An 18201-nucleotide genomic window follows, 5' to 3' on the forward strand; every position below is an offset into this window, starting at 1 on the left:
GCAGACCTTCCATTTGCATAGAAGGCCTGCTTCACACTAGTGTCATTTAGTCATAGTTAGCATGTTAAAACCAGGTTTCCATTACCATCGTTGTACCCAACATTTTTTTCTCCCATCTGATACTAAAGGTTTTTTTAAACTCATCCATAATATAAACTCTATTTGACGTTTTATAAAGGAATTAGAATTATGTTTATAGTACAAAGTATTAAAATGTGTGTACAGCAAAACAAATGCACACAAATGTAAAAGGTTTTTATACAAATAAAAATAATACAGAAGACAAAAATGAATTAGGGCCTTTTCACACAGTGGGACCAATCGGGCCTGCCTGTCAGTTTTTTAGGTGGACCCGATCTGACCCTCCAGTCTCCTCTATGGAGCACTGGATGTCAATGGACATGTGTCCATTCACACTTGCTAACATTTGATCTGATCCTGTCCGCTGAAAACAAACAGATGGGGATCCATTCCCCATCTGTCTGACAGTTTGGATGGCAGTCAGTTGTAAATGGACAGGTGGTCCATAGACCACCCATAGAGAAGAGCTGGATGTGTCTGTGTCTGCTCTGTATAGGCGGAGAGGACACAGACCAGCCATCCGCCTGCTCAACGGGGATTAGCGGACGGACTCCCTGCCGAACAGGCAGACTCCAACGGAGCCCCCAACCCTATGTGTAAGGCCCCTAAGGGTTAAATAAAAGTTACTAAGGGGCTATTTTTTTTTTCTTTACTTGCTTTGTTTGTAACACTATTTATGAATAAAGTCTGCATTTATCCAAGAATCTTCCACTTTAACCTACATGACTGAGCTGTCCGTTTAACAATGCAGGAAACATCTGGGGCAATTTGGAGACTGGAGAGACAGTCCTAAGGCTATCCCCATTGATAGGTCACTTTTTTATTGGTTCCTTGCTGAACTGGCCAAATTGTGATCCATCTATGGCCAGCTCAGTCACACACTAGTTCACAAGCTGCAAGTGAGCGTATTCAAGGAAGTGACACCTTATAGGTAATCAGAGTTGTATAAAGTACTCGAAACCCATACTTGAGTAAAAGTACAAGTGCTCGATCAAAAAGTGACTTGAGTAGAAGTGGAAGTGCTCGATCAAAAAGTGACTTGAGTAGAAGTACTAAAGTATTCAACATTTTTTGTACTTAAGTATTGCAAGTAGGTTTTTTTTTTAATTTTGCTACTCAAGTACTGAAAGTAAAAGTACAAGTACTGTGTTATGTAGTTATTAAAGAAAGAAGTCAAAAGTTTGAACATCATATTGTTTTTTATTATTTCAAATGCAGCTTTTATTTATACATACAGTAGCATTTATTTTCGTATGCGCTGATAATACACATGTTTTGAGCTTCATGTAACCTGAGATCTACTGTTCTGGCAGTGGTAATTTTTATAATTGTAACGAGTAACTATGCAGCACAAAAAAAAAAAAATAATGGAGTAGAAGTATTGAAATCATTGAAAAAATGTAGTGAATTAAAAGTGGAAGTAGGAGAAAAAAAATCTACTCTAGGAAAGTACAGATACCGCCTTTCGGTACTTAAGTACAGTAGTGAAGTAGTTCTACTTAGTTACTATACATCTCTGTAGGTAATACAAATCTAGTAACAGTTAATGGACAACTGCTGCAGGACTTTCCTAACTACCTTGGTATGGAATAATTGCTAACGATGTACTTTGCTTGAGCACCATAGAGAGACTAGAGAGTCAGAGACCATCGTCCACTTGATTTTTTTTATTCGGAATTCCAAGTGTGTGCAGCACGCTTTTTTTTTTTTGGACAATATTAGAATAGCAGACCCTTGCAATTCAAGTTGCGACCAGACCAAGATGACAGTAATGATTGTGGTTTAGGAACTTGTCAGATGTGCACAGATTGTAGTTGTCATGTTAATGACTGTTTTCCTCCTATTGTGTCATATTTTCAGGATATCAGCTGAATTCTGCTGAATGTGTTGATATTCGGTATAACCGTACTGTCCCAGACCATTACTGTCATTATTATCCAGAAAATAAGAAGCCTAAACCAAAGCTGAAGGAGTGTAACATGGATCCCTGCCCATCCAGGTTGGTACATAAACTTGCAGATTTATTGCGTGCAGAAGTTTTTAGTTTAGACTCGCAGAAAAGAGGTTAATAAATCTGGTCTACAGTCAAGAAGATTTAAGCCATACTAGCTGGAGCTGCGCAGGCTGTCACTGTGCCCATCTTGTTGGAATTCTAGAACTTGGGAGGAAGTGGAGCCTGACACAGTAACAGCCAAGGAAACACTCCAGAATATTTCCACTTCCTTCATCATTTCCTTAATTCCACGTTGAACACACCTCAGCCTGTACTTAGGACACATATGTGGTTAGCCTGAGAAAATGCAAACTATGAGTAGATTTTACATGAAATTTCTCAAGACATGAAGTAAGAACACCTCTGTCTGGTCATTGTTGTCTGCAGGGAAGCACGCATGGCTGCTTCGTCGGTTCAAATTATACCATTCATTAGAAGTTATACTGAATTATGCTCTATTTGTATGATCAGATGTCCAGACTGAGTGCTGTTTCCTCTCAAGAAAAAAAAAAGAAACATTAAATCCTGTGTCAGTGCAGTTCTAACAGAATTCAGTTTGTGTCCCATTAATCCTTTGATCCAAAGCATTGGATTTTCAGCATTGATTTGTTAAAGCAGTTTTAAACCTATAAGCAAATATGTATTATATTGCAGCTTACCAATTCTTTTTTTATATAATCTTTATTTAAAGATAGCAAAATAACAAGGGAATGATAACGTTTTACAGCAAAACAGTTTTGTGACAATGTAAAGGGGAACTCGGGAGAAAAGAAGGAGTATGGCACAAATCATTGTCTAGTACACAGGTGTCAAACACAAGGCCCGCGGGCCGAATGCGGCCCCCCAGGCCATTTCACGTGGCCCTCTCATCTCTCCGGCAGCACCCCCTTGTCTCTGCCCCCTCCCTTGTCTTTGTAGTCGGCAGCAGAGAGGACAGAACTCCTTTGCCAGATCCTGCACTCCTCTGTGCATCTGCAAAAAGGCTCATCTTTGCCTCCCACCCCCCCCTTCTCAGCAGCCTGCAGCAGAGAGAAGGGCAGAACTCCTGCAGATCCTGCACCTCTCTGTGCAGCTGCAACACCACCTTGCCTCTGCCTCCCCCTGGTCTCAGCATTCAGCAGACTCTGGAAGCTGACTACAGCCCTCCTCTGGTTCACCTCCAGACCCTGCACTTGTTCCCAGATGCAACCGCATCTTCTTCCTGGCAGCAGCACAAGGTAAGGGGGTGCATTGTGCTGTAAGGAAGGGTGGGTGACTCTTGACACCTGATGGTTTGGGGTTCTTGACATTTCATGTAAGGGTGTAAGGGGGCGTGGGGTGCACTGGACATCTAATCCTACAGATATAACCGGCCCTTTGAGGGCAACCATAATGCTGATGCGTCCCGTGATAAAATTGAGTTTGACACCCCTGGTCTAGTACATCAGCACCCTATAGGCTCAATAACCAGAAAGAAGAGCCAGAAACCCACAACATCTCAAATCTGACCCCCTCGCCCCCGACTGAGGAGGGGGGCATCAAAGCCTCCATCATACCAAGTCATGTCGGACGGCAAGAGGGGTCAGATTCACCATCTTATACAGACCTTTATCAGGAAGCACTCCGACCAGGGCCCTTCCATCAGTAAATCATCAAGACATGGAAATCTGGTGCGACCTCGGCAAACAAGTAGGAGAGAAAAAAAAGAAAGAAAAGAAAGAAGAAAAGAGAGAGGGAATGTAGGAAGTAGAAAGGGAATACAAAGGATGTGGCACGTACCTTTGCTCTCATTGTGCAGTTATTACCGATCACCCACACCTATGACCACTGCCGCCGCACCAGGGCGAAAGACGAGTCAGTCTGTCAAAGATTTGGGGACAGATCTCTGTCCATGGCGCCTCCCAAGTGATGGGTCTGCTAGTTCTAGTGTTGCAGAATTCAAGGCTGATGGGGCAAGAGTAGGGTCAGAGGTGCGTTCCATCCACAGAGCCCATAAATGGGCTTATCTTTCCCTTGTGCCCCTACATGTCGCTACCCATTCCTCATCGTCATTATCTCCTACACCTTCTGTACCCACTCCCCCCTGCTGGGAACCCCAGCAGTCCTCCAATGAACTGGAAGCAATCGTTTGCCTGCATTTAGCAGGTGTGGTGGAGCGCTTTTCTTATATTGGCTAAGCGGCATTGAGGGAATGTGTAGGAGAAAGTGAAGTGGTAAAAAAGGGATATCCAAGCCTAAAATGTCCTTTATCTGGTTCCTAATGTCTTCCCAGAAGGGCATGACCACTGGGCACTCCCACCATATGTGTATTATGGCACCCCGTTGACCGCACCCCCTACAGCATCGGTCTATGACCGATGGGTAGATCCGAGACAGAGTCACCAGCATCCTGTACCAGTGGGTCAATACCTTATAGTTCATTTCTTGCGTTCTAGGCTCTATAGAGCTAGAGTGTGTGAGCTGATACAGGTGAGCTAGCTGCACCTCGGGGAACTCCATCCCTAGATCCCAGCTTACCAATTCTTAGATGTGATGGCTGCATTAGTGTTCTTTTTTAGGTTCTTTTATTTTCACCTGGGGATCCTATCAGTATGTCTGTTATTTTTAACAGAACAGGCTGCCCTGAAGATGTGAGACAAACCATTTACACACTGAAAGGGGTGCCTATAGTGATCAGCTATTATTTATTTAGGTAAACCTTTATCCCAAAGGGGTACTGCCCATCGAATGCAGAATGCCTTTTATTTTTTACTGAGGCTGCGAACCAAAGTTGCAAATGTACAGAAATGAGCCTTTGCTTAGGTTGGGGGGGGGGGACCAAGGCTCAACCACCTGCCTCCTGTAGAAACAAGCCCTTGAAGCTACATAAATGTGGAATAGACTTCCTCAGGGATTAGTTCAAACCAGCTCAGTTGATTGTTTAAAGTGATTGCAAATGCTTGATTTTTGTTTAAATAAAATAACACACGTGCCATACTTACATGCAAAACCATTGCACAGAGCAGCCCTAACCTCCTCTTCTGAGGCCCCTCGCTGACTCCTTTTACCTGCTGAGTGACCCCAATCGCAAGCCACTTGCTATAGAGGCACTCGTTTGTCCTCGCTCCTGAGCCCCGCTCTGTTTGTCCATTGACACACAGAGTGCAGCTTGGCCCCACCCTCCACTCCTCCATACTGGCTGTGATTGACAACAATTGGAGCCAATGGTACTGCTGCTGTCTCTGACCCAATGAGAAATTAAAGAGTGAAGATAATCTTTGCTCTTGTGCACATCGTTGGATAGAGATCAGGCTCAGGTAAGAAAAAGTGGGTCCGGGGGGGGTGAGGTGGTGTAGGGCAGGTGCATGCCGACAGTTTTTTTTACCTTTTTCACCTAAAAGTGGAACTTCCACTGATCTAATTCTTCCCCCTCTCTGGTGCCACATTTGGCACCTTTCAGGGGGGAGCGGTTACCTGTTTTTGACAGGTACCCTTCCCCACTTCCGGGAGACAGTGCCGAAAGGCTTCATTGCCGGTTTCCCTTAGAGTGAATGGTGTAGACAGCACCCTGCAGTCGATCCAAAAATGGGCTGGGGTGCTGACATTGCAGGCTCCCTGGACAGGTAAATGTCTACATATTAAAAGTCAGCAGCTACAAAATTTGTAGCTGCTGACTTTTAATTTTTTTTTTTTTTCACAGCTGGAACAGCACTTTAATGCAGAGAATGTATTAAGATTGAAAAAATATGTCTCCCTTTAGAACCATTATAACTCTTGATGTGTTTCTAAATACACAGAATATAATTGCCTATTAATTGATATAGAATAACTCCAAAGATATTTGATCTAGGGAATATCTGGTTGCCTTAGGTGATCGGGAAGGTTTTTTTTTTCCTTTTGGAGGAAATTGGACCATGCTTTAGAAGTTATGTTCTTCCTCTATCTCAACTATGGGTTTAGGGTTCTGTATATGCAGGTTATATATTTTTTGATTGAATTCTATTGGTTAAGATTGATGTACGTGTATTTTTTTTTCAACCTATGTAACATATAAAAACCAATACTTTGAAGCCAGTAAATAACCAAAAGACACAGAACGTTGGTAAATCACAGTAGGCTCGAACATAGCTCATTCAAAAGGGCTGATCTGGTGTTCTAAACGCCTCTCAACTTCATCTTCCCCCAGAAAGAAGCCATTGCTTACTGGGTGGAACATTCTTGGTTTGGAAATTCTGATCTCTTGAGTCATTTCACCCCTCCTGTCTTAGGCACCACACTTTACATGGAGAACTACTCTAACAGTTGAGTTGTGTGGTCAAAGTTTTGTCTGATGTCCTTGTAGCACCCTCCTAAGTAGTTGTTAGAGAGAGTATAGTTTTTGGCTCTGTCTGCCTATCAGAGGAGCAGCAGGCAAATTCTGTATTGCTTTCTGCTTAACAGAAAGCAGGATCTGTGAGTTAGGTCTGCTCATGGTGCTCAGTGTGTGATTTATCTGGCCTAGGGGAGTGTTTCACACTGGTCCAATAGGGAGGCTTATTGGACAGTGGAGGAAACCAGAACAATGGGTACACAGGCTTTGATACAGCCCCAGTGATTGGCACAGACTACTGCCTTGGTGCATTGTGGGGTGTGGTATAAAAGCCAGGAGCACATGTGCTCGGGATCTTTGGCTGGTGAGCAGAGTCGGCCGTCTCCTCCTCTGCATTGGTGGCATGTGGTCACAGTCGGCCTGGTGAACCAGAATGAAGGAGCTGAACCCAGAGGTCCAGGAGAGCTGACTAGATGGGTTGAGACACTGGAGAACCTGGAAAAACAGTATCGTGAGTACATGGGATTGTGTTTGAGGGTGTGACCTGTGAGGGGGCAGCTGGTGGAATGAAAGGGGGTGCTAGGCGAGTACCCTGAAGATAGTTGCTCAATCAAGTTTCATGACAGAGATTTTACTCTAAATTCATCTAGTGACAAGGTGAATCTGGAGCTTTGCTGCATCTTCAGATAATAGTTCTCATCAACTGTGAATAGTTCAAGTCTGGAGTTTCCCACTCTATCCTTTCTCCCATCCCCGTTTAAAATAAAACAACAAAAACAACCACAACCCCTAGACTGATCATTGACTGAGCCGGGAAGTAAAGTGTTAAGTTTGTGCATGCAGTTGCTAATGGTAACCCAGAGGGACCCATAAAGGTGAAGAATTCAGCAGTCCTCAAGGGGGCAGTGCTACATTCTGTACATACAATATCATCCTGCCACAAGAACTAGGCCAATTTGTGACCTACTCTTCTGTAAAACCTTGCTGATGGCATAGACATTTTATACACCAGCATTTGCCACATCTGTCCATTTACAAGCATCGCATCCTGCATTTGTAGTTTCTGGTATACAGAGATGAGTGAAAATACACTATACCACAGTACAGCCGGTTCGTGTTGACATTGCTCTCCACTTAGGGCCAGAACAAGGGGTGGGCAGGAGGGACAGCTGCCCAAGGTGCAGTGGTGAGATTAGTTGCCCCCTCACCATATGCAAGCTCCAGATCAGTGCCTAGAAACCAGGGGCATAGCTAATGTTATCACTCTGTGCTCCAACATACCTGCTCTCTAATCCATCCTCCCACAGCTGACACAAAAACATTTGTAAATGCAGATATGCCTCCCCTTCAAAGCCTTCACATGGTGTTTTGTATTTTTATTTTTAATTGAAAATTAATTTAAAAAAATGTTACATTTAAAAAACAAAACACACACACACCTTCTAGCTACAAGAAAGAAAGGGATTGGCCATGCAAGGGCAGTGCACGCTCCAAGCCAACTATGGGCAGTTGGAGCAAGGGTGCAAAGAATGGGCACAAGGTGGTACACAGATTCTGAAGAATTCATTAGAAGGGGTGCATTTCTGCATCCTTTCTCTGGGTGCTGGAAAAACCTGACTCAAGACTGTCCTCACCTGTTTTATCAGAGCTTGCCTGGAGGTTAAATTTCATTATACTCCTTTTTAAAAAAAAAAAAAAAAAAAAGCTAAAGAGTTCTACTGAGTACATTCTGAACCTGAGCACAAAATGAGTCTGTACTGAGAGGCTCTTCACCATTTTTGCTGTGACCTCCAGGGTTTTTTTTTAGCTGGAACTTGATGGAACTCAGTTCCACCACCTTTGGCTCAGGCTCTTTGCTCCCTGCTCACCACTATCACTCATAAACACAGAGGTCTGACTTCCTGTGTTTTCTAACTGCAGTATGAGGACAAAGGACATGCAGGTACCTGGGGTGCAGTGCGGATGCTGACACCCCCCACTGGATGATCTCTCTGCAAGTGAGAGAGGGAGTACTAGAGAAGAAGAGGGGTGAAAGTGAAATGTGGATGGGGGATACAGAGCTAAGCAGCTGTGGAAGAAGGATGAACTCTGCACTCTGTGTGTTGCCTGCCCGTGAACTCTGTACACAGCACACCCCTGAACTCTGCACTATGTACGTAGCACACTCTCGAACTCTGCACGTAGCACACCCCTGAACTCTGCACTACGTACGTAGCACACTCTCGAACTCTGCACGTAGCACACCCCTGAACTCTGCACCTTGTACGTAGCACACTTTCGAGCTCTGCACGTAGCACACCCCTGAACTCTGCACCTTGTACGTAGCACACTCTCGAAACTCTGCACGTAGCACACCCATGAACTCTGCACTATGTACGTAGCACACTCTTGAATTCTGCACGTAGCACAACCCTGAACTCGGCACTATGTACGTAGCACACTCTCGAAACTCTGCACGTAGCACACCCCTGAACTCTGCACTATGTACGTAGCACACTCTTGAACTCTGCACGTAGCACACCCCTGAACACTGCACTATGTACGTAGCACACTCTCGAACTCTGCACGTAGCACACCCCTGAACTCTGCACTATGTACGTAGCACACTCTCGAACTCTGCACATAGCACACCCCTGAACTCTGCACTATGTACGTAGCACACTCTTGAAGCTCTGTACGTAGCACACCCCTGAACTCTGCACTATGTTTGTAGCACACTCTTGAAGCTCTGCACGTAGCACACCCCTGAACTCTGTAACCCCACCCAACTCTGCACTCTGTACAGAATTAATTAATTAATAATAATTCATTCCTGGTATTTAATGCCCCTTTAAGACCCTCCCACTGTTAGTGCAATTTTGACCAATTTGGAGAGGGGGTTTTGGGGGGGTCGTGGTTGAGTTCCTGCACCTATTTTCTGAGAAAAAAAGCCCTGGTGACCTCAATCCCTATTTTTATTGCCATAGACATCAGAAAACTAATGTCATGACCTTGATTCTGTCCACTGTGTTCATCTTGTTTTTATTGCAGGATTTCTCAGAAGCAACACTTTTTTGTCTTGTTCTAATAGCTTCTACAACACTAGCAATGGGTGTCAGAGCAAAATCCTAAAAATGCTGGAGTGCCAACAGTTGGTCCAACCACAAATACACCACTTGTTTGCCTAGTCTACAAGTCCATCAGTGTTTGGCACTTTGGGACTTCAGTAATCCTGTTCTATCCTACTGACATTGAAAATGATTGTCGTATTTCTGAAAATACAATTCTGTGCAAAATGTGATGGTATACCTCACAGAAACAAACGTACCTGCCAACAGCCAACTCGGAAATGTAAGAATCATGTTGGCGTCTGTGGCTCTTAGCTCTGACTGCAAGGCTGTAAAAAATCAGCAGTTTCAAATGCTTTGCAATATATTTTTAAACCATAGATGTCTTCTTATAAGTAACAGAAATGTAAACTGTTTTCACATGTTACAGGATACCAGATGAGCTTAGTGATGTGCCATAGTGATGTGCAATAGTGATGTGCAAAGTTTAGCAACAAATAAAAACCATCTCAAAATTTCAATTTTCATTTCAAAATAAAGCTAAACGTTTTTGTTTTTTTTTAGTTTTGGATAGAGTAAAAAATGTTTAAAACTTCTAACTTCTTTTTTTCTGCTTGGGTGTAGATTTTATTTAATTTCTTTTCTCAAATGGAACAGGGAGTGAGAGTGAAAATCTCCGAAACCAGCGAGTTTCTAACCTGGAAATCTTCTGTCGGACATGACTCCCCCTCCAATGTGGAGAAAACTTGTCAATACCCCAAATGAAAGTACCTTGGGGTATAGTGTAATTGAGTTTTACACTGCAATAGTTTTTTCAGAGAGGCAATAGTTAGAGCATTCGGAAACTCAGCTTAAAGCATTAAGTTAAGATTTTTCTCCTCTGCTTTCACCTGGTGATCTGGTCAGTAACACACTTCCTGTATTAAAGCGCCCCCACTCTGGAAGAAGAAGCACAGGGGGCTCAGCAGACAGCAGAATTGTCCGTCTGGTTAAATTCACCAGCAGATTTAATTACAGTAACAAATTGAAGCCAAACATCAGCTAATATTTTATAATGAGTTGCAACAACAGCTTTTTTTTTTCATTTTGGGATAACATTTTTACATAAATAAACAAAAGCTGATCATTGCAAGCACCCCTTCCAGTGTTAAATGGTTTGTCTTATCCATGTAAATGGATAGATCTGTAAGACAGCTTGTTCTTTTGAAAAGCAACATAGTGAATGGTGACAATAAAGGAAAGAAGGCCCAAAGAAAAAAAAAAATATTGCAAACTTCACATCTAAGAATTAGTAAGCTGCAATATAAAAAAATCTTTGCTAACCATTTGACTAGGCCTTTTTCTGACATTTGTTGCTTACAGGTTAAAATCCATGTTTTTTTGCTAGAAAATTACCTGAAACCCCCAAACATTATATATATTTTTTTTGCAGAGACCCTAGAGAATAAAATGGCGGTTGTTGCAATATTTTTTATCACACTGTATGTGCGCAACAGTCTTTCAAACTTAATTTTTTTGGGGAAAAAATACATTTGAATGAAATAAAAGAAAATAAAACATTAAAGTTAGCCCAGTTTTTTTGTATAATGTGAAAGATGATTTTACGCCGAGTAAATAGATACCTAACATGTCATGCTTTAAAATTGCACACGCTCGTAGGATGATGAAAAATGACGGTACCTAAAAATCTCCATAGGCGATGCTTTAAAAAAATGTTACAGGTAACCTGTTTAGAGTTACAGAGGAGGTCTTGTGTGACTTAAGTTTGTGTTTACTTCTGCGAGCGGGTACGGAGGGATGGGGTTCTTTATATTTCTTTTTTCTGATTTATTTCAGTTTTTTTTTTTTAACACTGTACCTTTTTATTTTTATTAAACATTTTTATTGTTGTCACAAGGAATGTAAACATCCCTTGTGAAAGTAATAGGCAGTGACAGGTACTGGTAATGGAGAGATCTGGGGTCTATAAGACCCCAAACCCCTGCTCTGCATTTGAAAACATTCAAAAAGGCAAGATCTACATTTTTTAATACTTTTGATTTTCTTACAACTGGCGCCGTTGATTCCCAAGTAAACCAGAAGTGATGTCATGTGGTCGCTTCCGGGTTACCATAATCGAGACCTGATCAAAGCCGATTGTAACTTTGTTTGTGTCTCTGGCCAGCCTGTGGATGTAGCAGCTGGTTGCTCGGGTCTCCTGGTGGGACAGGATAGCCCAGGTGATCAGTGGAAGGCGGCGGGAGGGGGCGTCCCCTCCCACCGCTTGTAAAAACAGCCGAACGTCAGCTCTAAAAAAGCTTCAGGCATCCCTCCAGTACAACCACTTGAAGTCAAATGCCGTACATGTATGTGATTTGGCGGCAAGTGGTTACACTGCTTTAAAAAAATGTAATATCATTTTAATTTTTTAAAAAATAATGCAGGGAATATTTGCAGAATACATGTTATACTTACCTGCTCTGTGCAATGGTATTGCACAGAGCAGTCCCTTATCTCCCCTTCTGGAGTCTCCCGCCAGTGCCCTCCACTCCTCCTCTTCTCCGAATGCACATGGCTTGCTGAGGGGGCACTCGTGCGGGTGTGCTCATGAGCCAGGCTGTGTGCATCCAAAGACACGCACAGCGTGGCTTGTTCATACACGGCACTCCTTCCTGACAAGATGTAACTGACAGCAGCAGGAGCCAATGACTCTTGCTGCCCTCAGAGCCTCCTGTGAATGCAGAAAGAGGGAGCAGCATTTCTGCAGACAGGCACAGCGCTGGATCGAGAAAGGACTAGTAGGTTTAGAGGAAAGTGTTTAGGGGGGTGGGGGGGGGGGGGGTTGGTTGCAAGTATTGGAAGGTTGTTTACCCTAATGCAGGGAGTGCATTAAGGTGAAAAAACCTTTAAGTCACTTTAAGCGGAGTCTGCCTAGTCTTTGGTTCAGTGCAGTGTTGGGATCCCTTGCAGAGTAAGTCCAATCTGATATGGTAGAGTCACAGGCCCTCAGAAAATTGACTTTTGGTATCCTTGGTAGTTTGAAATCTCAGAGCTGCTAATACAACAGCTCTTTCTTGGCTGATATTAATTAGCAGAATGAAATTACAATTATTTTAGATACCAAATATGATATGGATCTTATGCAACAGCTTTTTCTTGATCCCGGAGAAGGTGTTGCAAATCTAATTCCACCCAACTAAAGGGTCTGAGGGTGTCGTAGATGTGATGAAGTATTTTATTATGCCCAATGGACACACCCTTAATGCCAACTATCCTGATTACATCTATGTTTCTATATGGCACAGTTTTACAATTAGAAAAACAACATATTATTTAGTAGAATTGAATTACAATTTGTTTGATACCAAATATTTTATATTGATGAATGCTTCTATGTATATTAAATTAATATCTTACATGTTGATTCTGTCTCTATAGTGATGGGTTTAAAGAGATAATGCCCTATGACCATTTCCAGCCTCTTCCACGGTATGTAGCATTTACAGTATTTCCTTAATGCAAGCCATGTTTGTAAAACTATTTATGATGCAAGTGGTAATTGACCTATTATATTACATCTTTTATCTTGGTCATATTTTGAATTTGCACACTTGCTTTAACAGAACCCAGAATAGTTGAAGAATTCGGAAATGTTTTTAAGGTTTAACCCCTACTCCCTCAATCCACTGACGCTCACTATTGCCGTGCTTTCCTGCTGCCTTTTTTTAAAAAGTTTTTTGTTTTTTTGAGATTCCAGAGACACCTGGTAATTTTTGTTATGAGGGTAGATGCATGTAACCTTCTTTCCTTCCTTCCATGATGCAGTGCTTGGGCCTAAACGGGCAGTTACATGCCCAGCAATGTCACAATGGGAAGGGGAGAAGGTCATTGCTCCTGGGTGAATGCTCGCACACTCCAACCTGAAGTTTACACATGGATTATACTCAGGGCTTGGACAGATTAACAGAGCAACAAACATCTGTTTGCCCTACAAAAAAAACTATCCCTTTGTCCTGAATGGGTAAAGTAGCGTATTCCTTATAACATAAAGATGGTTGGGAGCATTGTATTGCATTTGGTCAAGGTTACTTTTTGACCAGAGGGATCAGGCCCAGCTACATCTTTCCGACTGTAAGTGCATCCAGGAGTGATATAATAGCCCAGGTAGATATTATAATATCATATTTATACAATTAAAAAAAGATAAAAATGGATTTCTTAATTCAATTTTGCCCAGAAGATGAATCCTTTGTAGCTTGGACATTAAGTTCAGAGTGTCCATACTGGATGTCCCTTGTTCAGAACGCCAGCTCCCCAGCCACTGTGCTCATCACAGAGACAGGTGCATCCCTAAAAACATTTGCAGTGGAGTGGTGGAGCCTGATGGGGAGCTGAGAGATTAATTTCCCATCAGGTCCACCTTGTTTTTGATTATTATCATACTGAAGTGGGTCGATCCATCGCTGCTGTTCAGTCCAGTAGCAACTTTTGAATCTACCCACTGCTGTCCTTTGTGAATCAAAAGCAAGGAGGACCTGTTCAAGAACAAATCCCTCTAATGTTTTCTAAGCTTTGCCCTTGCTACAAGGGCTGCAGCTTTAGGGACTTGCTCCCCATCAGGTTCACCTTCCCTGTGAGCCCAACATTTCTTAAATATGGGCGTTGCCATATTTGTGTAATGACATTACCAGTATCCCTTACCCCTTTGTTTACATTCAGCTCTCAGCCATGGAATCTCCCAGTCAACAGCTGAATAGGGCCAGAGACAGAGTCCTTTGTGGGTAGCTTCCGCATTCATAGCAGCTTCCCAGTGAAAAGGCACACCCATCCTGAGCATTGCCATACCTCTGTACACCAGCTCAGTGTGCGCCAGCTTATTTATCGCTAGTTTCCTAATCTGTGAACTGCTGGTAACTTTTTAAGATTCTGTCACAGCCATAGTGACAGTTTCTTAAACAAATACCTGCCTGAATCAGCTGCAGGTAGCTACCCTCAGAAAATTGTTGTAAATGATTTATTGAATGCCCCACACTATGCCCTTTTCCAAACTGATTTCCTAATAGTAGGGTTCCTTAAAATTACTTTAGCGCTGTCAATGCTGAGAAAATCTCTAGTTTCTGCATCCAGAAGAACCCCAGAATGTTGTAACGCTCCTTGCGTTTCTTATAAGGTGTGGATTTTCAGCTGCAGAAGTAGTTCCACGTCAGTAGTCATGTAGGAGATATGCTGAGATACCAATCCCAACCTCAATGACTCATCATGTATGGAAGGTCTTATTTCAGCCAGTAAATACACACAGTAATTAAGCTGGTTCCTAGTGTGACTTTATATACATGTGGTAAGACAATGATAAAGGTCTTAGGGATAGGTTTGAGTGGAAGTGGTAGGTGACAGACACTTGAGGTGAGACAGTGCAGATGGATGCAGGAAGGGTTAGCTATCATGTATGATAACAGATGACAGAGTAGCAGGTGCATACAGGAGAGATCAACCCAGTGCAGGAAATAGTAGCAGTAGCCTCAAGAGCTAGCAATCTAGTTATGCAGATGTAAAAGACAGTCCTTGCTATGCAGAGCTAAATAGTGTAAGCCTAGTACAAGTCTATAGAGATTTCCCCTGTGGGGTACTTAGCACTAATAGCGATAGCCGAAGGATCGCTCAGGAGATGCGGATGATCCAGTAGCAGGATGCAGGGATCAGCGCAGCGAGGTTCGTCAGCGAGGAGAGCTTGCAAGCATGGAAGCTTCAAGCAAGATTAGTATCCAGGTACTGGTGTTTGAACGAACACATGTGAGTGAGAACCGACGCCCTAAATAGCCATCTAGTCCGGCGCTGGGTGATGACAGCTTCAGCCTTAAAGGGAAACACACCTATATGTGTTTCTTCTGTCTAGGTAGATGGAAATCACCCGGAATAAATGTGATAGGAGGCACTGAGAGTGCCAGAACCTTACAAATGTATTGCGTCAAAAATTACACTCCTTGGCTGGAGTTGCCTGAAAGTTGTCAATTATCTCAGTGCAGACTTTTGGGTAAATCAGCAAGACAATCACAGAAGCAGAAAAAAAGATTTTTTTTTGGGCCTTCTATACGCAAATGGTGTACAGAACCCCTGTTTTAATAAATATGATATTTGTAGATTGAAATGGTAATATCATTTTTATTTTTCACAATAAGGTAATATCATGTTTAATAACTACAGATTACATTGTCTTGCGTAACAATGCTTTATGTTAAATACACTATATTAATAAAAGTATTGGGACACCTGCCTTTACACACAGATGAACTTTAATGGCATCCTAGTCTTAGTCTGTAGGTTTCTATATTGAGTTTGCCCACCCTTTGCAGCTTTAACAGCTTCAACTCTTCTGGGAAGGCTGTCCACCAGGTTTAGGAGTGTGTCTATGGTAATGTTTGGTCATTCTTTCAGAATAACAATTGTGAGGTCAGGCCCTGATCTTGGACATGAAGGCCTGGCTCGCAGTCTCCGCTCTAATTCATCCCAAAGGTGTTCTATCGGGTTGAGGTCAGGACTCTGTGCAGGCCAGTCAAGTTCCTCCACCCCAAACTTGCTCATCCATGTCTTTATGGACCTTGCTTTGTGCTTGTGGTTGTTTTTCGGGGGTTGGGCTTGGCCCCTTAGTTCCAGTGAAGGAAACTCCCAAGGTGTCAGCATACAAAGACATTTTGGACAATTTCATGCTCCCAACTTTGTGGGAACAGTTTGAGGATGGCTCTTTCCTGTTCCAACATGACTGGGCACCAGTGCACAAACATGGTCCATAAAGACATGGATGAGCGAGTTTGGGGTGGAGGAACTTGACTGGTCTGCACATAGTCTTAACCTTAACCTGATAGAACACCTTTGGGATGATATAGAGTGCAGACTAGCCAGGCCATCTCGTCCATATCAGTGCCTGACCTCACAAATGCGCTTCTGGAAGAATGGTCAAAAATTCCCATAGACACACTCCTAAACCTTGTGGACAGCTTTCCCAGAAGAGTTGAAGCTGTTATAGCTGCAAAGAGTGGGCCAACTTAACATTGAACCCTACAGGCTAAGATTGGAATGCCATTAAAGTTCATGTGCATGTTAAGGAAGGTGTCCCAATACTTTTAGTAATATAATGTATGTTAAGTGAAAGTTGTAGCCCAGAAAGCAAGGTAAAATTCTCATTGAAGTGCTCAATATATTTTTTTGTCTCAACATTTCTATTCCAGATGGGAGCACAACCCTTGGACAGCATGCTCAGTTTCCTGTGGTGGAGGCACTCAGAAGCGCACCATTGTATGTGTAGAGGAAACAATAAATGGGGAAATATTGCAGGTGGAGGAGTGGAAGTGTATGTATGCTCCCAAACCTGTGGTTATGCAGACCTGCAACCTCTTTGACTGTCCCAAATGGATGGCTATGGAATGGTCACAGGTAAAAGGCCTAAATATTTTACCAATTTACTTGCCATGTTTATTTCCATATGTTCTTGTCTGCAGAATTTAAAACAGTTGATAACTATGTTACTCCAAGCACTCTCTAATCTTGGAATACAAGGTCTTGCACTATTTGGAGTGTCCTACTTCCGTTAGAGAACCATGGGGCTTATTTTTACTCTTCTTCACTTAACCATCTATATAAATGGTCTTGGTCAGGGAATTCATTTTTCTAGGATTTCAATATTGTAAATAAGCAGATTAATTAAAATCTGCCTTTCACACCATTCTGCTTTACCCTCTGCACTCTTCTATTATACAGACTAGCTCTTAAGAATGTTGCAACTACCTCATGGGTCTTATACACCTCTTCTGCTGCTCCACAAGTTCTGCTTTCCCTCTGTCAGTCCTTACAATATCTCCATATTGTGCACAATTTAAACATCCTATATATTAAACTTTACATTTTTTACACTTCCTTATACCTCCTGATCTGTTTCCAAGTATATATTTATAACAGATCGTCTTCTTTCTTTATTCCTCATCATCACTTCTCACTCGGTTATCCAGGATTTCTTTCATACTGCTCCTTTTCATTGAAAATGACATGCCATTCTACTGAGTTCAAACAAAAATTTAGAACCCATCTTTTAAAAAAGGCCTATAATCTTGTATCTGTCCTATCACCTGATATACTTTATTCTAAAACACAATTGTGGAATGTACAGTATCTTAAGTTTTGAATCTAGTCCGCCTTTAACCACTTAAGCCCCGGAAGATTTTACCCCCTTCCTGACCAGGGGGTATTTTGCGATTCGGCACTGCGTGACTTTAACAGACAATTGTGCGGTCGTGCGACGCTGTACCTTACCGAATTTGATGTCCTTTTTTCCCCACAAATAGAGCTTTCTTTTGGTGGTATTTGATCACCTGTGTGATTTTTTGATCATGCGCTATAATCAAAAAAAGAGTGACAATTTTGCAAAAATAACAATATTTTTCACATTTTTTTATATGAAATTCCCCAAAAAAAAATGTAAAAATCAAAATTTTTTTAGATTTTTGGCCAATTTGTTTTCTGCTACCTATGTTTGGTAAAAAAAAATCACAATAAGCGTATTTTGATTGGTTTGCGCAAAAGTTATTGCGTTTACTAACTAAGGGAAAGATTTTTGTCATTTTTGTTGTTTTTTTTTAAACGAGTAATGGCGCCGATCTGCAATTTTTTTTGCGGTACTGCGACATTGCGGCGGACAGATCGGACTCTTGACTGACATTTTTGACACTTTTGGGGGTACCAGTGACATTACTGCAGTAATCAGTGCTATACATATGCACTGTTACTGTAAAAATGACACTGGGAGGGAAGGGGTTAACTTTATTGGAGAGGGAGGGGTTAAGTGT

At 42.3% G+C, this 18201-nt stretch overlaps 1 protein-coding gene across 1 annotated transcript in view; it reads left to right on the plus strand.

Moving 5' to 3' along the window:
• ADAMTSL3 (ADAMTS like 3) overlaps positions 1 to 18201 on the plus strand; it is a 730739-nt gene that overhangs the window by 533041 nt on the left and 179497 nt on the right. The window contains exons 11-13 of the mRNA XM_082255626.1: positions 1942 to 2080; positions 12806 to 12856; positions 16591 to 16795. Coding sequence (XP_082111752.1) covers positions 1942 to 2080; positions 12806 to 12856; positions 16591 to 16795 — 395 coding nt within the window. The remainder of the gene's footprint in view (positions 1 to 1941; positions 2081 to 12805; positions 12857 to 16590; positions 16796 to 18201) is intronic.

The sequence above is a fragment of the Pelophylax lessonae genome (genome assembly GCF_965119305.1).
Source record: "Pelophylax lessonae genome assembly, chromosome: 4".
In the NCBI taxonomy this organism is placed as follows: Eukaryota; Metazoa; Chordata; class Amphibia; order Anura; family Ranidae; genus Pelophylax; species Pelophylax lessonae.